Raw genomic sequence first — 26,164 nt, 5'->3', positions numbered from 1 at the left:
CAGAACGGGAGCTCATTACTGAAGACAGCAGAATGGGAGCTCATTACTGAAGACAGCAGAATGGGAGCTCATTACTGAAGACAGCAGAATGGTAGCTCATTACTGAAGACGGCGGAACGGGAGCTCATTACTGAAGACGCAGCAGAACAGGAGCTCATTACTGAAGACAGCAGCACGGGAGCTCATTACTGAAGACAGCAGCACAGGAGCTCATTACTGAAGACAGAAGCACGGGAGCTCATTACTGGAGACTCAGCAGAACGGGAGCTCATTACTGAAGACAGCGGCACGGGAGCTCATTACTGAAGACAGCAGCACAGGAGCTCATTGAGATAAGTATGTAAACCAAGTGGCATAGTTAAAGTGGCTAGTGATACATGTATTACATAAGGATGCAGTCGATGATATAGAGTACAGTATCAACGTATGCATATGAGATGAACAATGTAGGGTAAGTAACATTATATAAGGTAGCATTGTTTAAAGTGGCTAGTGATATATTTACATCATTTCCCATCAATTCCCATGATTAAAGTGGCTGGAGTAGAGTCAGTGTCATTGACAGTGTGTTGGCAGTAGCCACTCAATGTTAGTGGTGGCTGTTTAACAGTCTGATGGCCTTGAGATAGAAGCTGTTTTTCAGTCTCTCGGTCCCAGCTTTGATGCACCTGTACTGACCTCGCCTTCTGGATGACAGCGGGGTGAACAGGCAGTGGCTCGGGTGGTTGATGTCCTTGATGATCTTTATGGCCTTCCTGTAGCATCGGGTGGTGTAGGTGTCCTGGAGGGCAGGTAGTTTGCCCCCGGTGATGCGTTGTGCAGACCTCACTACCCTCTGAGAGCCTTACGGTTGAGGGCGGTGCAGTTGCCATACCAGGCGGTGATACAGCCCGCCAGGATGCTCTCGATTGTGCATCTGTAGAAGTTTGTGAGTGCTTTTGGTGACAAGCCGAATTTCTTCAGCCTCCTGAGGTTGAAGAGGCGCTGCTGCGCCTTCCTCACGATGCTGTCTGTGTGAGTGGACCAATTCAGTTTGTCTGTGATGTTTATGCCGAGGAACTTAAAACTTGCTACCCTCTCCACTACTGTTCCATCGATGTGGATGGGGGTGTTCCTCTGCTGTTTCCTGAAGTCCACAATCATCTCCTTAGTTTTGTTGACGTTGAGTGTGAGGTTATTTTCCTGACACCACACTCCGAGGGCCCTCACCTCCTCCCTGTAGGCCGTCTCGTCGTTGTTGGTAATCAAGCCTACCACTGTTGTGTCGTCCGCAAACTTGATGATTGAGTTGGAGGCGTGCATGGCCACGCAGTCGTGGGTGAACAGGGAGTACAGGAGGGGGCTCAGAACGCACCCTTGTGGGGCCCCAGTGTTGAGGATCAGCGGGGAGGAGATGTTGTTGCCTACCCTCACCACCTGGGGCGGCCCGTCAGGAAGTCCAGTACCCAGTTGCACAGGGGCGGGGTCGAGACCCAGGGTCTCGAGCTTGATGACGAGCTTGGAGGGTACTATGGTGTTGAATGCCGAGCTGTAGTCGATGAACAGCATTCTCACATAGGTATTCCTCTTGTCCAGATGGGTTAGGGCAGTGTGCAGTGTGGTTGAGATTGCATCGTCTGTGGACCTATTTGGGCGGTAAGCAAATTGGAGTGGGTCAAGGGTGTCAGGTAGGGTGGAGGTGATATGGTCCTTGACTAGTCTCTCAAAGCACTTCATGATGACGGATGTGAGTGCTACGGGCGGTAGTCGTTTAGCTCAGTTACCTTAGCTTTCTTGGGAACAGGAACAATGGTGGCCCTCTTGAAGCATGTGGGAACAGCAGACTGGTATAGGGATTGGTTGAATATGTCCGTAAACACACCGGCCAGCTGGTCTGCGCATGCTCTGAGGGCGCGGCTGGGGATGCCGTCTGGGCCTGCAGCCTTGCGAGGGTTAACACGTTTAAATGTCTTACTCACTTCGGCTGCAGTGAAGGAGAGACCGCATGATTCCGTTGCAGGCCGTGTCAGTGGCACTGTATTGTCCTCAAAGCGGGCAAAAAGTTATTTAGTCTGCCTGGGAGCAAGACATCCTGGTCCGTGACTGGGCTGGGTTTCTTCCTGTAGTCCGTGATTGACTGTAGACCCTGCCACATACCTCTTGTGTCTGAGCCGTTGAATTGAGATTCTACTTTGTCTCTGTACTGGCGCTTAGCTTGTTTGATAGCCTTGCGGAGGGAATAGCTGCACTGTTTGTATTCAGTCATGTTACCAGACACCTTGCCCTGATTAAAAGCAGTGGTTCGTGCCTTCAGTTTCACACGAATGCTGCCATCAATCCACGGTTTCTGGTTAGGGAATGTTTTAATCGTTGCTATGGGAACGACATCTTCAACGCACGTTCTAATGAACTCGCACACCGAATCAGCGTATTCGTCAATGTTGTTGTCTGACGCAATACGAAACATCTCCCCAGTCCACGTGATGGAAGCAGTCTTGGAGTGTGGAGTCAGCTTGGTCGGACCAGCGTTGGACAGACCTCAGCGTGGGAGCTTCTTGTTTTAGTTTCTGTCTGTAGGCAGGGATCAACAAAATGGAGTCGTGGTCAGCTTTTCCGAAAGGGGGCGGGGCAGGGCCTTATATGCGTCGCGGAAGTTAGAGTAACAATGATCCAGGGTCTTTCCACCCCTGGTTGCGCAAACAATATGCTGATAAAATTTAGGAGTCTTGTTTTCAGATTAGCCTTGTTAAAATCCCCAGCTACAATGAATGCAGCCTCCGGATAAATCGTTTCCAGTTTGCAGAGAGTTAAATAAAGTTCGTTCAGAGCCATCGATGTGTCTGCTTGGGGGATATATACGGCTGTGATTATAATCGAAGAGAATTCTCTTGGTAGATAATGCGGTCTACATTTGATTGTGAGGAATTCTAAATCAGGTGAACAGAAGGATTTGAGTTCCTGTATGTTTCCTTCATCACACCATGTCACGTTGGCCATAAGGCATACGCCCCCGCCCGTCTTCTTACCAGAGAGATGTTTGTTTCTGTCGGCGCGATGCGTGGAGAAACCCGCTGGCTGCACCGCTTCGGATTGCGTCTCTCCAGTGAGCCATGTTTCCGTGAAGCAGAGAACGTTACAGTCTCTGATGTCCCTCTGGAATGCTACCCTTGCTCGGATTTCATCAACCTTGTTGTCAAGAGACTGGACATTGGCAAGAAGAATGCTGGGGAGTGGTGCACGATGTGCCCGTCTCCGGAGTCTGACCAGAAGACCGCTTCGTTTCCCTTTTTTCTGAGTCGTTTTTTTTTTTGGTCGCTGCATGTGATCCACTCGAGCACGGGAGCTCATTACTGAAGACAGCAGCACAGGAGCTCATTACTGAAGACAGAAGCACGGGAGCTCATTACTGGAGACTCAGCAGAACGGGAGCTCATTACTAACAGAGGAGCCTCTTAAAGAGGTAGCTACAGGTCTGTGAGAGCCAGAAATCTTGCTTGTTTGTAGGTGACCAAATACTTATTTTCCACCATAATTTGCAAATAAATTCATTAAAAATCCTACAATGTGATTTTCTGGATTCTCTTTTCTCATTTTGTCTGTCATAGTTGAAGTGTACCTATGATGAAAATTACACGTCTCTCTCATCTTTTTAAGTGGGAGAACTTGCACAATTGGTGGCTGACTAAATACTTTTTTGCCCCACTGTATGTATGTATATCTATATTCATGATTCTCTCATGTCTTCTTCAGGTTGATGATGTACACTCTCATATATATTAGAATACAAATATGGGGGATTGGAAGTGATGCAAACAATTACATTGGTGGAAGCTACAATCTATCTGCAGTATTTAAGCTGATCAAAAACAAACAAACAAAAAATAATACAAAATGCAAAGGATTGCTATTCTACAGTAGTTCATTTTAACCGCTATCAGTCTGCTTTCCTTTGACCCCAGAGGCTGGATGACAAGCAGGACGTAATGCTCTTCTGAGGTCTGACACATGCCATTTCCTCTCAAACGTTAGCAACGGGACAGTAGGTGTGTTTACACATGCCATTTCCCCTCAACGGGACAGTAGGCGTGTTTACACATGCCATTTCCCCTCAACGGGACAGTAGGCGTGTTTACACATGCCATTTCCTCTCAAACGTTAGCAACGGGACAGTAGGCGTGTTTACACATGCCATTTCCCCTCAACGGGACAGTAGGCGTGTTTACACATGCCATTTCCCCTCAACGGGACAGTAGGCGTGTTTACACATGCCATTTCCCTCAAACGTTAGCCATTTCCCCTCAACGGGACAGTAGGCGTGTTTACACATGCCATTTCCTCTCAAACGTTAGCAACGGGACAGTAGGTGTGTTTTCACATGCCATTTCCTCTCAAACGTTAGCAACGGGACAGTAGGCGTGTTTACACATGCCATTTCCGCTCAAACGTTAGCAACGGGACAGTAGGTGTGTTTACACATGCCATTTCCCCTCAAACGTTAGCAACGGGACAGTAGGTGTGTTTACACATGCCATTTCCCCTCAAACGTTAGCAACGGGACAGTAGGCGTGTTTACACATGCCATTTCCCCTCAAACGTTAGCAACGGGACAGTAGGCGTGTTTACACATGCCATTTCCCCTCAAACGTTAGCAACGGGACAGTAGGCGTGTTTACACATGCCATTTCCCCTCAACGGGACAGTAGGCGTGTTTACACATGCCATTTCCCCTCAACGGGACAGTAGGCGTGTTTACACATGCCATTTCCCTCAAACGTGCCACAGTAGGCGTGTTTACACATGCCATTTCCCCTCAAACGTTAGCATGCCATTTCCCCTCAAACGTTAGCAACGGGACAGTAGGCGTGTTTACACATGCCATTTCCGCTCAAACGTTAGCAACGGGACAGTAGGCGTGTCTACACATGCCATTTCCCCTCAAATGTTCGCAACGGGACAGTAGGCGTGTACTGTACCTTCCACTGGTAGCACCCAGAGGAGATGTACTGTACCTTCCACTGGTAGCACCCAGAGGAGATGCCGGTAGAGGCCAGTCCATATCCCTTCCCCCCGCTGCCGTGGGTCAGACCCTGGCCATTCTCCACCACACAACACTGAGTCTTCTCCGGGTCAAACGACACCTCCTGGATGGGAAGGTTCTCATCCTCCTCCTCGCCCTAGGGACATACGGATGAATCAGTCAGATTGCGAGCCAGTTAATTCACAGAGAAGAAGACAAAGTATAGAAGAAAAAAATTATAATAAGAAAAAGTCTGAGAAAAGAAAGAAGAAGAAAGAAGAAGAGAGAAGAAGAGAGAAGAAGAGAGAAGAAGAAAGAAGAAGAGAGAAGAAGAGAGAAGAAAGAAGAAGAGAGAAGAAGAAAGAAGAAGAAAGAAGAAGAGAGAAGAAGAAAGAAGAAGAGAGAAGAAGAGAGAAGAAAGAAGAAGAGAGAAGAAGAGAGAAGAAGAAAGAAGAAGAGAGAAGAAGAGAGAAGAAGAGAGAAGAAGAAAGAAGAAAGAAGAAGAGAGAAGAAGAGAGAAGAAGAAAGAAGAAGAGAGAAGAAGAGAGAAGAAGAGAGAAGAAGAAGCGATAGAGAGCATTATGAGTTGTCTGTACCTGTAGTTTCAACTCCTGCTCTTTCTCCTTCATCTGGATGGTGTGCTTGGCCTGGGCGATGGGAGCTTCCCACATACAGTCAGCCAGCAGGGAGAAGAGACGCTCCACCACCTAGAGGAGGACCACACCTTTTACCAGCTACCTCATCATATCCTCTTATTAGGACCTCACCTTTTACCAGCTACCTCATCATATCCTCCTATTAGGATCTCACCTTTTACCAGCTACCTCATCATATCCTCCTATTAGGATCTCACCTTTTACCAGCTACCTCATCAAATCCTCTTATTAGGACCTCACCTTTTACCAGCTACCTCATCATATCCTCTTATTAGGACCTCACCTTTTACCAGCTACCTCATCATATATTAGGACCTCACCTTTTACCAGCTACCTCATCACCTTTATTAGGACCTCACCTTTTACCAGCTACCTCATCATATCCTCCTATTAGGACCTTTTACTCACCTTTTACCAGCTACCTCATCATCATCCTCCCCTTTACCAGCTACCTCATCAAATCCTCTTATTAGGACCTCACCTCAAATCCTTTACCAGCTCACAAATCTCATCATTTTATCCTCCAGCTATTAGGACCTCACCTTTTACCAGCTACCTCACCTCATTAGGACCTCACCTTTTACCAGCTACCTCATCATATTAGGACCTCACCTTTTTACCAGCTACCTCATCAATCCTCTTATTAGGACCATCAAATCCTCTTATTAGACCTCACCTTTACCAGCTACCTCATCATATCCTCTTAAATAGGACCTCACCTTTTACCAGCTACCTCATCATATCCTCTTATTACCAGACCTCACCTTTTTACCAGCTACCTCATCATATCCTCTTATTAGGACCTCACCTTTTACCAGCTACCTCATCATATCCTCTTATTAGGACCTCACCTTTTACCAGCTACCTCATCATATCCTCTTATTAGGACCTCACCTTTTTACCAGCTACCTCATCAAATCCTATGTGGACCTCACCTTTTTACCAGCTACCTCATCAAATCCTCCTATTAGGACCTCACCAGTGGGTCATTTTGAGAGGCTTCACTCTGCATACAGCTCCAGTACCTGTGTCATCTGGTCGTTCTCTACACTGGCCTCGCAGGCAGGCAGCACAGCCTCCAGAACATGAAGGGCCAGGAGACGAGTTCTCAGGTTACCCACCAGAGGGACTCCTACATAACAAACAGCAATAACACTTGACGTCATTGAAAAGCAAAACGGGAAAAAAAAATTGTACGCAAATGAGGTGCTAAGCGACATGAACAAATTCCCAAAAGCCAGGCACTCCGTGTGAGTTTGAAAGTTTAATAAGGTGTTTAATGAACGGGGTAAGACACGATTCCAATAAACCTTCATCCGTTTGACCTGACCTTTGACAGAAATAACATAACGAAAGGAAGACACTGGTGAAAATGGAGGCCTTTAATGTAAGTCCTTACCTCTGACCTGACGTCAGTCAGGATGTATATTAAATGGTTGGCTGTGCTGGGGCAGTCGATGTAAAGAAACATCTTAAACTTACAAGTACAGACTAGTGATTTTCATAATGCATTTTAACTGTACAAATACAGTTGATTGGACCGTACCTGAGCAGCATTTCTGTGCAGCGATGTTGAGCAGCACCTCTGTCCACTTTGGAGAAGACATCTTGGATTGGATGGCCTTGGAGGAGACGACTCGCCTCAGGAACACCAGGAAGTCTCCCAGGTGAAGCTCTGCTGTGTGCTGCTTACGCACCAACGCTATGGAACACAACAACAACAACAACAACATATTACAGAGTGAGGCTCTACAGGGTGCTGTTTCCACTCCAACAACAACAACAACAACATATTACAGAGTGAGGCTCTACAGGGTGCTGTTTCCACTCCAACAACAACAACATATTACAGAGTGAGGCTCTACAGGGTGCTGTTTCCACTCCAACAACAACAACAACAACATATTACAGAGTGAAGCTCTACAGGGTGCTGTTTCCACTCCAACAACAACAACAACAACATATTACAGAGTGAAGCTCTATAGGGTGCTGTTTCCACTCCAACAACAACAACAACAACAACATATTACAGAGTGAAGCTCTACTGGGTGCTGTTTCCACTCCAACAACAACAACAACAACATATTACAGAGTGAAGCTCTACTGTGTGCTGTTTCCACTCCAACAACAACAACAACATATTACAGAGTGAAGCTCTACTGGGTGCTGTTTCCACTCCAACAACAACAACAACAACAACAACATATTACAGAGTGAGGCTCTACAGGGTGCTGTTTCCACTCCAACAACAACAACAACATATTACAGAGTGAGGCTCTACAGGGTGCTGTTTCCACTCCAACAACAACAACAACAACATATTACAGAGTGAAGCTCTACAGGGTGCTGTTTCCACTCCAACAACAACAACAACAACATATTACAGAGTGAAGCTCTACAGGGTGCTGTTTCCACTCCAACAACAACAACAACAACAACAACATATTACAGAGTGAAGCTCTACAGGGTGCTGTTTCCACTCCAACAACAACAACAACAACAACAACATATTACAGAGTGAGGCTCTACAGGGTGCTGTTTCCACTCCAACAACAACATATTATAAAGTGAAGCTCTACAGGGTGCTGTTTCCACTCCAACAACAACAACAACATATTATAAAGTGAGGCTCTACAGGGTGCTGTTTCCACTCCAACGCTATGGAACACAACAACAACAACAACAACAACAACAACATATTACAGAGTGAGGCTCTACTGGGTGCTGTTTCCACTCCAACACAACAACAACATATTATAAAGTGAAGCTCTACAGGGTGCTGTTTCAAAACAATGACGGCATGTCTGAATCCGGGCATCTTTATGCCACTTCACCACTACCATCTTTATTGACAATACTTTAGAAGTTCCCGTAAAAATCGATTTGAAAAAAAAAACGATCAAGCCGATCAACCGATTCCAGTCAGCCAAATCACTAGTAACCTTTCCATCACTATTACTCCCATCCTGGCAGACAATTATCCTCCTAATATATTAAATCACTAGTAACCTTTCCATCATTATTACTCCCATCCTGGCAGACAATAATCCTCCTAATATATTAAATCACTAGTAACCTTTCCATCACTATTACTCCCATCCTGGCAGACAATCATCCTCCTAATATATTAAATCACTAGTAACCTTTCCATCATTATTACTCCCATCCTGGCAGACAATAATCCTCCTAATATATTAAATCACTAGTAACCTTTCCATCATTATTACTCCCATCCTGGCAGACAATAATCCTCCTAATATATTAAATCACTAGTAACCTTTCCATCATTATTACTCCCATCCTGGCAGACAATAATCCTCCTAATATATTAAATCACTAGTAACCTTTCCATCATTATTACTCCCATCCTGGCAGACAATAATCCTCCTAATATATTAAATCACTAGTAACCTTTCCATCATTATTACTCCCATCCTGGCAGACAATAATCCTCCTAATATATTAAATCACTAGTAACCTTTCCATCATTATTACTCCCATCCTGGCAGACAATAATCCTCCTAATATATTAAATCACTAGTAACCTTTCCATCATTATTACTCCCATCCTGGCAGACAATAATCCTCCTAATATATTAAATCACTAGTAACCTTTCCATCATTATTACTCCCATCCTGGCAGACAATCATCCTCCTAATATATTAAATCACTAGTAACCTTTCCATCACTATTACTCCCATCCTGGCAGACAATTATCCTCCTAATATATTAAATCACTAGTAACCTTTCCATCATTATTACTCCCATCCTGGCAGACAATAATCCTCCTAATATATTAAATCACTAGTAACCTTTCCATCACTATTACTCCCATCCTGGCAGACAATCATCCTCCTAATATATTAAATCATCGTTCAAATAGCACTATTACTTGATCCAAAGAGACTTCCTGTCAATGCTGCAAGACACACAGTCCTCCTCCCACCTCTGAAGTCTGTCTTCTCTGGGTCGGCTCCATCCTCGGACTTCTTGTCCTGGTTCTCCTGGTTCTTCCCTGGGTCGGCAGTGAGCAGGCTGACTCCTGCCTGGGACAGAAGGTTCTTCAGCTGGCTACACAGCAAGTCCAACAGGGACTGGACCACCTTGGGTCCTAGCTTGTCTGCATACGTCCTGGAGACACAGAGACACAGAGACACGGAGACACAGAGACACGGAGACACAGAGACACAGAGACAAGTCAGTCACACAGAGACACGGAGACAAGGAGACAAGTCAGTCACACAGAGACAGAAACATGTATCAACAGTCTTTCTGTGTTGCGCCTCCTACAGGACTAAGAATCATACTTGAAGGACAATCTCAAATTGAAAGTCCCTTTTTTAATCCAGGGAAAGGCTTGATCTGGACCCGGGAAACCGGCCCTATAGATAAACCAGACACGACGCATCTGACAACACACATACGTACATATATTAACAGTTTTGTTAGTGCAGAGAGCCCTGTCTTACCCGGTGCTGATGGCCAGTATCTGCAGTAGTCGTGTGGAGGCTACCTTCAGGGCAGTGCTGAGCTGAGACACCCCTGGTTTCTGTAGCAGCTGGAGTGGTTGTCCCAGCAGGGTTTCTGTGCCACACAGCTGTGACAGCACATTGAGGAGGCCACTGGATATGGCCAGGGACACGTCCACAGACTGGTAACGCACGCTCAGGGCAAACACTGTCACCAGCAGGAGGCGCTGCTGGGCCTCTGGAACGAGGGAAAGGGGGGGAAGAGGGGGAGATACCGAGTCAGTTGTCCAACTGAAATGTGTCTTTCCACATCGGGACGGGGGAGAGAGAGGGAGACGACGGTGAGAGGCAAACGAGGGAAGGGGAGTTACTCTATAGCGGTGGTCTTCAACTACGTCCTGAAGAACTACTGGCTGCGCAGACTTGCTGTGTTACTGCAGGGCTGGACCGAAAGCCTGCACACCCAGTTGTTCTCCAGGACCTGTACAGAAGAACCCTGCTTTGTAATGATGTGATGTTCACCTATGTGATGTTTGTTGGCCTGCAGGGCTCTCTCCAGCGTGACAGACAGCTGCTGGTAGATCTTATGTACGGCTGTCTGGATGTCCATCTGCAGGCTCCGCTTGGCTGCGTTAACACCGTCCTGAACCAACACAACATCATTATGAGACAGACAGACAGACACATCCTGTCCAGAACCAACACAACATCATTATGAGACACACATCCTGTCCTGAACCAACACAACATCATTATGAGACACACATCCTGTCCTGAACCAACACAACATCATTATGAGACACACATCCTGTCCTGAACCAACACAACATCATAATGAGACACACATCCTGTCCTGAACCAACACAACATCATTATGAGACACATCCTGAACAGAGACACATCCTGTCCTGAATATACCACTGGTAACAGACACATCCTGTTAACCAACACAACATCATTATGAGACAGACAGACATCCTTAATATACCACTGGTAACATCATGTTAATATACCACTGGTAATATACCACTGGTAACATCATGTTAATATACCACTGGTAACATCATGTCAATATACCACTGGTAACATCATGTTAATATACCACTGGTAATCATGTTAATATACCATCATGTTAATATACCACTGGTAATATACCACTGGTAACATCATGTTAATATACCAATGGTAATATACCACTGGTAACATCATGTTAATATACCACTGGTAACATCATGTTAATATACCACTGGTAACATCATGTTAATATACCACTGGTAACATCATGTTAATATACCACTGGTAATATACCACTGGTAATATACCACTGGTAATATACCACTGGTAACATAATGTTAATATACCACTGGTAATATACATCATCATGTTAATATACCACTGGTAACATCATGTTAATATACCACTGGTAACATCATGTTAATATACCACTGGTAACATCATGTTAATATACCACTGGTAACATCATGTTAATATACCACTGGTAATATACCACTGGTAACATCATGTTAATATACCACTGGTAATATACCACTGGTAACATCATGTTAATATACCACTGGTAATATACCACTGGTAACATCATGTTAATATACCACTGGTAATATACCACTGGTAACATCATGTTAATATACCACTGGTAACATCATGTTAATATACCACTGGTAATATACCACTGGTAACATCATGTTAATATACCACTGGTAATATACCACTGGTAACATCATGTTAATATACCACTGGTAACATCATGTTAATATACCACTGGTAACATACCATGGTAATATACCACTGGTAACATCATGTTAATATACCACTGGTAATATACCACTGGTAACATCATGTTAATATACCACTGGTAATATACCACTGGTAACATCATGTTAATATACCACTGGTAATCATGTTAATATACCACCACTGGTAACATCATGTTAATATACCACTGGTAACATCATAATATACCACTGGTAACATCATGTTAATATACATGTTAATATACCACTGGTAACATCATGTTAATATACCACTGGTAACATCATGTTAATATACCACTGGTAATATACCACTGGTAACATCATGTCAATATACCACTGGTAACATCATGTTAATATACCACTGGTAATATACCACTGGTAACATCATGTTAATATACCACTGGTAATATACCACTGGTAACATCATGTTAATATACCACTGGTAATATACCACTGGTAACATCATGTTAATATACCACTGGTAACATCATGTTAATATACCACTGGTAATATACCACTGGTAACATCATGTTAATATACCACTGGTAATATACCACTGGTAACATCATGTTAATATACCACTGGTAACATCATGTTAATATACCACTGGTAACATCATGTTAATATACCACTGGTAATATACCACTGGTAACATCATGTTAATATACCAATGGTAATATACCACTGGTAACATCATGTTAATATACCAATGGTAATATACCACTAGTAACATCATGTTAATATACCACTGGTAACATCATGTTAATATACCACTGGTAACATCATGTTAATATACCACTGGTAACATCATGTTAATATACCACTGGTAATATACCACTGGTAACATCATGTTAATATACCACTGGTAACATGTTAATATACCACTGGTAATATACCACTGGTAATATACCACTGGTAACATCATGTCAATATACCACTGGTAACATCATGTTAATATACCACTGGTAATATACCACTGGTAACATCATGTTAATATACCACTGGTAACATCATGTTAATATACCACTGGTAACATCATGTTAATATACCACTGGTAACATCATGTTAATATACCACTGTCAAATCAAATGTGTCCATGTGTTGATGTGTTGATGTGTCCATGTGTTGATGTGTTGATGTGTCCATGTGTCCATGTGTTGATGTGTTGATGTGTCCATGTGTTGATGTGTCCATGTGTTGATGTGTCCATGTGTTGATGTGTCCATGTGTCCATGTGTTGATTGTCCATGTGTTGATGTGTCCATGTGTTGATGTGTTGATGTGTCCATGTGTTGATGTGTCCATGTGTTGATGTGTCCATGTGTCCATGTGTTGATGTGTCCATGTGTTGATGTGTCCATGTGTTGATGTGTCCATGTGTTGATGTGTCCATGTGTTGATGTGTCCATGTGTCCATGTGTCCATGTGTTGATGTGTCCATGTGTTGATGTGTCCATGTGTCCATGTGTTGATGTGTCCATGTGTTGATGTGTCCATGTGTCCATGTGTTGATGTGTCCATGTGTTGATGTGTCCATGTGTCCATGTGTTGATGTGTCCATGTGTCCATGTGTCCATGTGTTGATGTGTCCATGTGTCCATCTGTCCATGTGTTGATGTGTCCATGTGTCCATGTGTCTATGTGTTGATGTGTCCATGTGTCCATGTGTCCATGTGTTGATGTGTCCATGTGTTGATGTGTCCATGTGTCCATGTGTTGATGTGTCCATGTGTCCATGTGTCCATGTGTTGATGTGTCCATGTGTTGATGTGTCCATGTGTCCATGTGTCCATGTGTTGATGTGTCCATGTGTTCATGTGTTGATGTGTCCATGTGTCCATGTGTTGATGTGTCCATGTGTCCATGTGTTGATGTGTCCATGTGTCCATGTGTTGATGTGTCCATGTGTTGATGTGTCCATGTGTTGATGTGTCCATGTGTTGATGTGTCCATGTGTCCATGTGTCCATGTGTTGATGTGTCCATGTGTTGATGTGTTGATGTGTCCATGTGTCCATGTGTTGATGTGTCCATGTGTTGATGTGTTGATGTGTCCATGTGTTGATGTGTTGATGTGTCCATGTGTCCATGTGTTGATGTGTTGATGTGTCCATGTGTCCATGTGTTGATGTGTCCATGTGTTGATGTGTCCATGTGTTGATGTGTCCATGTGTCCATGTGTTGATGTGTCCATGTGTGCATGTGTTGATGTGTCCATGTGTTGATGTGTCCATGTGTCCATGTGTCCATGTGTTGATGTGTCCATGTGTCCATGTGTTGATGTGTCCATGTGTCCATGTGTTGATGTGTTGATGTGTCCATGTGTCCATGTGTTGATGTGTCCATGTGTTGATGTGTCCATGTGTTGATGTGTCCATGTGTTGATGTGTCCATGTGTTGATGTGTTGATGTGTTGATGTGTCCATGTGTTGATGTGTTGATGTGTCCATGTGTCCATGTGTCCATGTGTTGATGTGTCCATGTGTCCATGTGTCCATGTGTCCATGTGTTGATGTGTCCATGTGTTGATGTGTCCATGTGTTGATGTGTCCATGTGTCCATGTGTTGATGTGTTGATGTGTCCATGTGTCCATGTGTTGATGTGTCCATGTGTTGTTGTGTTGATGTGTCCATGTGTCCATGTGTTGATGTGTCCATGTGTTGATGTGTCCATGTGTCCATGTGTTGATGTGTTGATGTGTCCATGTGTCCATGTGTTGATGTGTCCATGTGTTGATGTGTCCATGTGTTGATGTGTTGATGTGTCCATGTGTCCATGTGTTGATGTGTCCATGTGTTGATGTGTCCATGTGTTGATGTGTCCATGTGTCCATGTGTTGATGTGTCCATGTGTCCATGTGTTGATGTGTCCATGTGTCCATGTGTTGATGTGTCCATGTGTCCATGTGTTGATGTGTCCATGTGTTGATGTGTCCATGTGTCCATGTGTTGATGTGTCCATGTGTCCATGTGTTGATGTGTTGATGTGTCCATGTGTCCATGTGTCAATGTGTTGATGTGTCCATGTGTTGATGTGTCCATGTGTCCATGTGTTGATGTGTCCATGTGTCCATGTGTTGATGTCAAATCAAATCAAATCAAATTTTATTTGTCACATACACATGGTTAGCAGATGTTAATGCGAGTGTAGCGAAATGCTTGTGCTTCTAGTTCCGACAATGCAGTAATAACGAACAAGTAATCTAACTAACAATTCCAAAAAAAACTACTGTCTTATACACAGTGTAAGGGGATAAAGAATATGTACATAAGGATATATGAATGAGTGATGGTACAGAGCAGCATAGGCAAGATACAGTAGATGATATTGAGTACAGTATATACATATGAGATGAGTATGTAAACCAAGTGGCATAGTTAAAGTGGCTAGTGATACATGTATTACATAAGGATGCAGTCGATGATATAGAGTACAGTATCTACGTATGCATATGAGATGAATAATGTAGGGTAAGTAACATTATATAAGGTAGCATTGTTTAAAGTGGCTAGTGATATATTTACATCATTTCCCATCAATTCCCATGATTAAAGTGGCTGGAGTAGAGTCAGTGTCATTGACAGTGTGTTGGCAGTAGCCACTCAATGTTAGTGGTGGCTGTTTAACAGTCTGATGGCCTTGAGATAGAAGCTGTTTTTCAGTCTCTCGGTCCCAGCTTTGATGCACCTGTACTGACCTCGCCTTCTGGATGACAGCGGGGTGAACAGGCAGTGGCTCGGGTGGTTGATGTCCTTGATGATCTTTATGGCCTTCCTGTAGCATCGGGTGGTGTAGGTGTCCTGGAGGGCAGGTAGTTTGCCCCCGGTGATGCGTTGTGCAGACCTCACTACCCTCTGGAGAGCCTTACGGTTGAGGGCGGTGCAGTTGCCATACCAGGCGGTGATACAGCCCGCCAGGATGCTCTCGATTGTGCATCTGTAGAAGTTTGTGAGTGCTTTTGGTGACAAGCCGAATTTCTTCAGCCTCCTGAGGTTGAAGAGGCGCTGCTGCGCCTTCCTCACGATGCTGTCTGTGTGAGTGGACCAATTCAGTTTGTCTGTGATGTGTATCCCGAGGAACTTAAAACTTGCTACCCTCTCCACTACTGTTCCATCGATGTGGATGGGGGTGTTCCCTCTGCTGTTTCCTGAAGTCCACAATCATCTCCTTAGTTTTGTTGACGTTGAGTGTGAGGTTATTTTCCTGACACCACACTCCGAGGGCCCTCACCTCCTCCCTGTAGGCCGTCTCGTCGTTGTTGGTAATCAAGCCTACCACTGTTGTGTCGTCCGCAAACTTGATGATTGAGTTGGAGGCGTGCATGGCCACGCAGTCGTGGGTGAACAGGGAGTACAGGAGAGGGCTCAGAACGCACCCTTGTGGGGCCCCAGTGTTGAGGATCACCGGGAGGAGATGTTGTTGCCTACCCTCACCACCTGGGGGCGGCCCGTCAGGAAGTCCAGTACCCAGTTGCACAGGGCGGGGTCGAGACCCAGGGTCTCGAGCTTGATGACGAGCTTGGAGGGTACTATGGTGTTGAATGCCGAGCTGTAGTCGATGAACAGCATTCTCACATAGGTATTCCTCTTGTCCAGATGGGTTAGGGCAGTGTGCAGTGTGGTTGAGATTGCATCGTCTGTGGACCTATTTGGGCGGTAAGCAAATTGGAGTGGGTCTAGGGTGACAGGTAGGGTGGAGGTGATATGGTCCTTGACTAGTCTCTCAAAGCACTTCATGATGACGGATGTGAGTGCTACGGGGCGGTAGTCGTTTAGCTCAGTTACCTTAGCTTTCTTGGGAACAGGAACAATGGTGGCCCTCTTGAAGCATGTGGGAACAGCAGACGTATAGGGATTGATTGAATATGTCCGTAAACACACCGGCCAGCTGGTCTGCACATGCTCTGAGGGTGCGGCTGGGGATGCCGTCTGGGCCTGCAGCCTTGCGAGGGTTAACACGTTTAAATGTCTTACTCACTTCGGCTGCAGTGAAGGAGAGACCGCATGTTTTCGTTGCAGGCCGTGTCAGTGGCACTGTATTGTCGTCAAAGCGGACAAAAAGTTATTTAGTCTGCCTGGGAGCAAGACATCCTGGTCCGTGACTGGGCTGGGTTCCTTCCTGTAGTCCGTGATTGACTGTAGACCCTGCCACATGCCTCTTGTGTCTGAGCCGTTGAATTGAGATTCTACTTTGTCTCTGTACTGGCGCTTAGCTTGTTTGATAGCCTTGCGGAGGGAATAGCTGCACTGTTTGTATTCAGTCATGTTACCAGACACCTTGCCCTGATTAAAAGCAGTGGTTTGCGCCTTCAGTTTCACACAAATGCTGCCATCAATCCACGGTTTCTGGTTAGGGAATGTTTTAATCGTTGCTATGGGAACGACATCTTCAACGCATGTTCTAATGAACTCCACACACCGAATCAGCGTATTCGTCAATGTTGTTGTCTGACGCATATAAACATCTCCCAGTCCACGTGATGGAAGCAGTCTTGGAGTGTGGAGTCAGCTTGGTCGGACCAGCGTTGGACAGACCTCAGCGTGGGAGCCTCTTGTTTTAGTTTCTGTCTGTAGGCAGGGATCAACAAAATGGAGTCGTGGTCAGCTTTTCCGAAAGGGGGGCGGGGCAGGGCCTTATATGCGTCGCGGAAGTTAGAGTAACAATGATCCAGGGTCTTTCCACCCCTGGTTGCGCAATCGATATGCTGATACAATTTAGGGAGTCTTGTTTTCAGATTAGCCTTGTTAAAATCCCCAGCTACAATGAATGCAGCCTCCGGATAAATCGTTTCCAGTTTGCAGAGAGTTAAATAAAGTTTGTTCAGAGCCATCGATGTGTCTGCTTGGGGGGGATATATACGGCTGTGATTATAATCGAAGAGAATTCTCTTGGTAGATAATGCGGTCTACATTTGATTGTGAGGAATTCTAAATCAGGTGAACAGAAGGATTTGAGTTCCTGTATGTTTCTTTCATCACACCATGTCACGTTGGCCATAAGGCATACGCCCCCGCCCCTCTTCTTACCAGAAAGATGTTTGTTTCTGTCGGCGCGATGCGTGGAGAAACCCGCTGGCTGCACCGCTTCGGTTGCGTCTCTCCAGTGAGCCATGTTTCCGTGAAGCAGAGAACGTTACAGTCTCTGATGTCCCTCTGGAATGCTACCCTTGCTCGGATTTCATCAACCTTGTTGTCAAGAGACTGGACATTGGCAAGAAGAATGCTAGGGAGTGGTGCACGATGTGCCCGTCTCCGGAGTCTGACCAGAAGACCGCTGTTTCCCTCTTTTTCTGAGTCGTTTTTTTTTTTTGGTCGCTGCATGTGATCCACTCCGTTACACTGGTTGTAAGGCAGAACACAGGATCCGCATCTCTTGGTCGTACTGATGGTGAGTTGACGCTGATCTTATATTCAGTAGTTCTTCTCGGCTGTATGTAATGAAACCTAAGATGACCTGGGGTACTAGTGTAACAAATAACACGTAAAAAAACAAAAAACTGCATAGTTTCCTAGGAACGCGAGCGAGGCGGCCATCTCTGTCGGCGCCGGAAGTACTCGGAAGTACCTGAACACTCTCTCCCTAGTCCCCCTGTACCTGAACACTCTCTCCCTAGTCCCCCTTGTACCTGAACACTCTCTCCCTAGTCCCCCGTACCTGAACACTCTCTCCCTAGTCCCCTGTACCTGGTAGTGGTGTAGCTGGACATTCTTTCCCTTCAGTCCCCCGGTGCCCACGGTCCCTAGACCGAAACATCCAGCCAGGAACTGTAACCTGACGGAGGTCAGGAGGGAGGAGGACTGGAAGGCGACGCTGGGGCTGGGTCGACCTCCTGGTCCGCTCCCCCCACCTCCTGCAGCCTGGCTACTCTTCTCCTCCATCCCAGAGATCAGCACCACGATCTGGTGTAGAGCCTCCAGACGCAGCTGGAGAAAACATTGACACACATTAGTCCTAGATGACTCGGTACCGTAATACCCTGTACATAACCTCCACATTGACTCTGTAGTGGTACCCCCTGTATATAGCCTCCACATTGACTCTGTACCGTAATACCCTGTATATAGCCTCCACATTGACTCTGTACCGGTACCCCCTGTATATAGCCTCCACATTGACTCTGTACCGGTACCCCCTGTATATAGCCTCCACATTGACTCTGTACCGGTATCCCCTGTATATAGCCTCCACATTGACTCTGTACCGGTACCCCCTGTATATAGCCTCCACATTGACTCTGTACCGGTACCCCCTGTATATAGCCTCCACATTGACTCTGTACAAATACCACCTGTATATAGCCTCCACATTGACTCTGTACCAGTACCACCTGTATATAGCCTCCACATTGACTCGGTACCGTAATACCCTGTATATAGCCTCCACATTGACTCTGTACCGTAACACCCTGTATATAGCCTCCACATTGAATCTGTACCAGTACCCCCTGTATATAGCCTCCACATTGACTCTGTACCGTAACACCCTGTATATAGCCTCCACATTGACTCTGTACCGGTACCCCTGTATATAGCCTCCACATTGACTCTGTACCGTAATACCCTGTATATAGCCTCCACATTGACTCTGTACCGTAACACCCTGTATATAGCCTCCACATTGACTCTGTACCGTAACACCCTGTATATAGCCTCCACATTGACTCTGTACCGGTACCCCTGTATATAGCCTCCACATTGACTCTGTACCGTAACACCCTGTATATAGCCTCCACATTGACTCTGTACCGTAATACCCTGTATATAGCCTCCACATTGACTCTGTACCGTAACCCCCTGTATATAGCCTCCACATTGACTCTGTACCGTAATGCCCCCTGTATATAGCCTCAACATTGACTCTGTACCGTACACCCTGTATATAGCCTCCACATTGACTCTGTACTGGTACCCCCTGTATATAGCCTCCACACTGACTCTGTACCGTACACCCTGTATATAGCCTCCACATTGACTCTGTACTGGTACCGCCTGTATAAAGCCTCCAGACTGACTCTGTACCGGTACCCCCTTTATAAAGCCTCCACATTGACTCTGTACCGTAACACCCTGTATAAAGCCTCCACACTGACTCTGTACCGGTACCCCCTGTATATAGCCTCCACATTGACTCTGTACCATAATACCCTGTATATAGCCTCCACATTGACTCTGTACCGTAACACCCTGTATATAGCCTCCACATTGACTCTGTACCGTAACACCCTGTATATAGCCTCCACATTGACTCTGTACCGGTACCCCCCCTGTATATAGTCTCCACATTGACTCTGTACCATAATACCCTGTATATAGCCTCCACATTGACTCTGTACCGTAACACCCTGTATATAGCCTCCACATTGACTCTGTACCGTAATACCCTGTATATAGTCTCCACATTGACTCTGTACCGTAACACCCTGTATATAACCTCGCTACTGTTATTTTTTTCTGTCTTGTTTACCCAATACCTATCTTTAAAAACTGCACTGTTGGTTAAGGGCTTGTAAGTTAGCATCTCATTGTAATACCTGTTGTATTCGGCGCAAGTGACAATTAAACTTTGATTTGACTAGTTCATCTACTGAACGCTCCATTAGCCAGAGGGAAGAATCCAGGAGTCTCTATGGTCCTTATTGAAATGCAGTGACAGAGCCCTCTCTCTACCGTAGTGATTCCATGATCACTGCTTGAAAAGCCCTTACCTAGCTCCTCGTGGGCCACAGTCCTCACCTCAGCCCTGTTCTGTGGTTGATCTATGACCAGGATGGTTCTCACCTCAGCCCTGTTCTGTTGTTGATCTATGACCAGGATGGTTCTCACCTCAGCTCTGTTCTGTTGTTGATCTATGACCAGGATGGTTCTCACCTCAGCTCTGTTCTGTTGTTGATCTATGACCAGGATGGTTCTCACCTCAGCTCTGTTCTGTTGTTGATCTATGACCAGGATGGTTCTCACCTCAGCCCTGTTCTGTTGTTGATCTATGACCAGGATGGTTCTCACCTCAGCCCTGTTCTGTTGTTGATCTATGACCAGGATGGTTCTCACCTCAGCCCTGTTCTGACCAGGATGGTTCTCACCTCAGCCCTGTTCTGATCTATGACCAGGATGGTTCTCACCTCAGCCCTGTTCTGTTGTTGATCTATGACCAGGATGGTTCTCACCTCTGTTCTGTTGTTGATCTATGACCAGGATGGTTCTCACCTCAGCCCTGTTCTGTTGTTGATCTATGACCAGGATGGTTCTCACCTCAGCTCTGTTCTGTTGTTGATCTATGACCAGGATGGATCTCACCTCAGCCCTGTTCTGTTGTTGATCTATGACCAGGATGGTTCTCACCTCAGCTCTGTTCTGTTGTTGCTCCATAGCCAGCATGGTTCCTTGTGGACTAGTAGACATGCTCTCCTCAGGCTCTTTGAAGGCGGGGGTGTTTCCCACGTCTCCACTGATGAAGCTGACGATGTTCTCTATGAGGGCGTGAACCCCCAGCGAGCGGCTCAGGTCAAGGTCCGACTCCTCATAGGATTGGTAGAGGGGAGAACCGTACAGCTGGTCCCTACTGTGTTTCACCCTGAACCATGAGTCAGCCAGGGAGTCGGGAGAACTGTGGAGTAGACCTGAGGGAGGAGAGAGGAAAGAGAGAGGGGGAGGGAGGGACAGAGAGAGAGAGAGAGAGAGAGAGAGGGAGAGATACAGAGAGAGAAATAAAGAGAGACAGAGAGAGAGACAGAGAGAGAGAGACGGAGAGAGAGAGAGAGAGAGAGAGGGAGAGAGGGGGAGGGAGAGAGGGAGGGAAAGACAGAGAGAGAGACAGAGAGGTAGAGAGAGAGAGGGAGAGAGAGAGAGAGAGAGAGAGAGAGAGGGGAGAGGGGGGGAGGAGAGAGAGAGAGAGAGAGAGAGAGAGAGAGAGAGAGGGAGAAAGAGGGAGAGAGAGAGAGAGAGAGACACACACACAGAGAGATAGAGAGAGAGACAGAGAGAGAGACGGAGAGAGAGAGAGAGAGAGAGAGAGAGGGAGAGAGAGAGAGACAGAGAGAGAGAGAGAGGGAGAGGGAGAGAGACAGAGAGAGAGAGAGAGAGAGAGAGAGAGAGAGAGACACAGAGAGACAGAGAGAGAGACAGGGAGCTTTTCAGAAACACAACTCCTATTCCTCTACAGGTGGATGAGATTAACATCCACTCCATACAAAGTGCACCACTGTAAGACCTTATTGGGCGTTTATGTTAGCAGATGGAAGCTAGCTGTGATAAGACTACTATATGTCCATTCACATTCAATCCACATCTCTCTGCCTGGCTTCATTCCACGGCTGCTTTCTCATACTCCATGCCATCAGCCTTGATCAGCCATTCAAATATAACATGTGCATGTTGTTCCCCTTCCCCCCTGATCAGATGACGACGAGGGATGCTGCAGGGGAAACTGAGATGATGAGCAGAGGCCAAGACCAAAAAAAAAAAAAAAGGCTTTTGTCTGAAATGGTTCTTAACCCGGCGTGTTTGTGCCGTCTTACCAAAACTAACTGACAAGCAAGAGAAGTACGGTCAAGAGGAACACAAAGACACATCTGTCACATCTGAGCCAGACGAGCTACCTCGTCGATTCGAGTTAGGAGAAACATGATGAACCGAGCTCTACTAAAAACGCCAGCCGTATTACTGAACCCTTCAACTGGGAATGAATGGACGTTACAGCCATGGAGAGTTGAGCTGGCTAGAGGAAACAGGAAGTGGTGGAAACATGCCATGGTGTACTTGCGTGGAGCTCCTCTTGTTTTTGGGACTCAACTGTCTCAAGAGGAGCAAATACGCTTCAGAAAATCAGAAGACAAGGAGGACACTTTTACACCGAAGCAGAGAGCTGTCACATAGCAGTAGTGGTTAGTAGCATCTAATGGACTTTACTGATTGTACAGACATTAGTCCTTTACCTCTCTTTTTCTGAGAAAATGTCAGGTCCAGATCCACGTTTCTCCTGCCACTCTGAAACAGAGGAAAAGAAAAACACTTCAGTTAGATTTTAATAAATCATTATTACAATAAACATCAGGAGAACGTCTTAGTGGGAACTTTGTTTAAAACAGAACATGTCTTTACGCTGAGAGAGGGGGGAGACACAGAGAGACACAGAGAGAGAAGGGGGGAGACACAGAGAGACACAGAGAGAGAGGGGGAGACACAGGAGACACAGAGAGAGAAGGGGGAGACACAGAGAGACACAGAGAGAGAGGGGGAGACACAGAGAGACACAGAGAGAGAGGGGGAGACAGAGAGACACAGAGAGACACAGAGAGGGGGGACACACAGAGAGACACAGAGAGAGAGGGGGGACACAGAGAGACACAGAGAGAGAGGGGGAGACAGAGGAGGAGAGACACAGGAGACACAGAGAGAGAGGGGGGAGACACAGAGAGACACAGAGAGACACAGGGAGACACAGAGAGACACAGAGAGAGGGGGGAAGACACAGAGAGACACAGACACAGAGAGAGAGGGGGAAACACAGGAGACACAGAGAGAGAGGGGGAGACACAGAGAGACACAGAGGGGGGAGACACAGAGAGAGAGGGGGAGACACAGAGAGACACAGAGAGAGGGGGAACAACACAGAGAGAGAGGGGAGACACAGAGAGACACAGAGAGAGAGGGGGGAGACACAGGAGACAGAGAGACACAGAGAGACACAGAGAGAGGGGGGGAGACAGAGAGACACAGAGAGAGAGGGGGGAGACACAGGAGACACAGAGAGACACAGAGAGACACACAGAGAGAGAGGGGGAGACAGACAGAGAGAGACAGAGAGGGGGGGAGACACAGGAGACACAGAGAGAGGGGGGAGACAGAGAGACACAGAGAGGGGGAGACACAGAGAGAGGGGGGAGACAGGGAGACACAGAGAGAGGGGGAGACAACAGAGACACAGAGAGAGACAGAGAGACACAGAGAGAGAGGGGGAGACACAGAGAGAGAGAGGGGGGGAGACAGAGAGACACAGAGAGAGAGGGGGAGATAGAGAGACACAGAGAGAGAGGGGGAGACAGAGAGACACACAGAGAGAGACACAGAGAGAGAGGGGGAGACAGAGAGACACAGAGAGAGAGGGGGAGACACAGAGAGAGAGACAGAGAGACACAGAGAGAGAGAGGGGAGACAGAGCGACCAGAGAGAGGGGGGGGAGACACAGAGAGAGAGGGGGGAACATAGAGAGACACAGAGAGAGGGGGGAGACAGAGCGAGAGAGAGAAAGAGAGAGTGATGAGAGAGAAGGCAGGCAGACAGAAGGAGGCCCAGCATTGTGACTGACCAGAGTGCATCCCTCCTCATCAGACAGGGACAGATTTGATTCGCTCCTGGACTTCATCAGCCTGTAGTTGGGACTGGACTGGACCGAACAGGTCTCTGTACTCAGACTCTCACTCCTTCGTAGCAGAGGACAGAGACCACACAGTCAGAACTACACAGACCACAGTCAGAACTACACAGGCCACAGTCAGAACGACACAGAACAGACCACACAGTCAGAACTACACAGACCACAGTCAGAACTACACAGACCACACAGTCAGAACTACACAGACCACAGTCAGAACTACACAGACCACAGTCAGAACTACACAGACCACACAGTCAGAACTACACAGACCACACAGTCAGAACTACACAGACCACACAGTCAGAACTACACAGACCACACAGTCAGAACTACACAGGCCACAGTCAGAACTACACAGACCAGACAGTCATAGAAGTTGTGTTGTTCTGACCTGGTCATGAAGCCCGTCCCGTCCTGCTGTCCGGCTGACTGGAAGCTGCCGTGTCCGTCATCCTGCTCCTTCCCCAGTTCCCCCAGTACCGGGCTGACCCCCAGCACCAGCAGAGCACAGCGGTGGACCACAGAGTTACAGGCGGCTGTGTACAGGTCCTGTCCCTCAGGCAGCCCCGTACAGCCATCTCTCCCATGATGCTCCTCCTGGGATGTCGAGGCCTCCGCCTCCCCTGGTAACAATAACACACTGTTAATATAGAAAGGGGTCATTTCACTGGAGGAGAAAAGGCGCGCTGGCTTCTGCTGTCCAAAACTATCAGTCTGAAGGACGTTGAATATTTAGAGTGGTTTGTAGCAAGCATTTATAATCAATAATACATGAGATATTTTAAAGCGCTTTTATAAAACCTAAACCGAAAGGTATTTTACAATAAGCAACCATACGTTACAACCGTATAAACCCATACATTACAACCATACAAAACCATATATTACAACCATACAAAACCACACATTACAACAATACAAAACCATATATTACAACCATACAAAACCATATATTACAACCATACAAAACCACACATTACAACCATACAAAACCATATATTACAACCATACAAAACCATATATTACAACCATACAAAACCATATATTACAACCATACAAAACCATATATTACAACCATACAAAACCATATATTACAACCATACAAAACCATACATTACAACCATACCAAACGTTACAACCATACGTTACAACCATACCAAAGGTTACAACCATACGTTACAACCATATACAAACCACACGTTACAACCATACAAAACCATACATTACAACCATACAAAACCATACATTACAACCATACAAAACGTTACAACCATACGTTACAACCATACCAAAGGTTACAACCATACGTTACAACCATATACAAACCACACGTTACAACCATACAAAACCATACATTACAACCATACAAAACCATACATTACAACCATACAAAACCATACGTTACAACCATACGTTACAGCCATACAAAGCCATACATTACAACCATACAAAACCATACCTTACAACCATACAAAACCATACGTTACAACCATACAAAACCATACGTTACAACCATACAAAACCATACGTTACAACCATACGTTACAACCATACGTTACAACCACACGTTACAACCATACGTTACAACCATACAAAACCATACATTACAACCATACAAAACCATACATTACAACCATACAAAGCCATACCTTACAACCATACGTTACAACCATACGTTACAACCATACGTAAAACCACACGTTACAACCATACGTTAAAACCATACCTTACAACCATACATTACAACCATACGTTACAACCATACGTTACAACCATACGTTACAACCACACGTTACAACCATACAAAACCATACGTTAAACAACAACAACAGCAAGTCACTTTGGATAAAAGTATCTGCTAAATGGCAGCTACATATTATACTGAAATAACCTTCCCC

At 45.9% G+C, this 26,164-nt stretch overlaps 1 protein-coding gene across 1 annotated transcript in view; it reads right to left on the bottom strand.

Annotated features, from left to right (window-relative positions):
- Positions 1 to 26,164, bottom strand: part of LOC112239810 (probable E3 ubiquitin-protein ligase HERC1) — a 211,754-nt gene that overhangs the window by 118,897 nt on the left and 66,693 nt on the right. Inside the window, 12 exon segments of the mRNA XM_042316629.1 lie at positions 4,989 to 5,153; positions 5,593 to 5,703; positions 6,678 to 6,784; positions 7,199 to 7,354; positions 9,600 to 9,784; positions 10,123 to 10,360; positions 10,645 to 10,765; positions 18,578 to 18,817; positions 21,233 to 21,510; positions 22,825 to 22,876; positions 24,198 to 24,312; positions 24,658 to 24,889. Of these exon segments, the coding sequence (XP_042172563.1) occupies positions 4,989 to 5,153; positions 5,593 to 5,703; positions 6,678 to 6,784; positions 7,199 to 7,354; positions 9,600 to 9,784; positions 10,123 to 10,360; positions 10,645 to 10,765; positions 18,578 to 18,817; positions 21,233 to 21,510; positions 22,825 to 22,876; positions 24,198 to 24,312; positions 24,658 to 24,889 (2,000 nt within the window).

This window comes from Oncorhynchus tshawytscha, unplaced genomic scaffold (assembly GCF_018296145.1).
Source record: "Oncorhynchus tshawytscha isolate Ot180627B unplaced genomic scaffold, Otsh_v2.0 Un_contig_1793_pilon_pilon, whole genome shotgun sequence".
Taxonomy (NCBI): Eukaryota; Metazoa; Chordata; class Actinopteri; order Salmoniformes; family Salmonidae; genus Oncorhynchus; species Oncorhynchus tshawytscha.
Note: the sequence above shows the minus strand (reverse complement) of the source record. Positions and strands in the feature narration are given on the sequence as shown.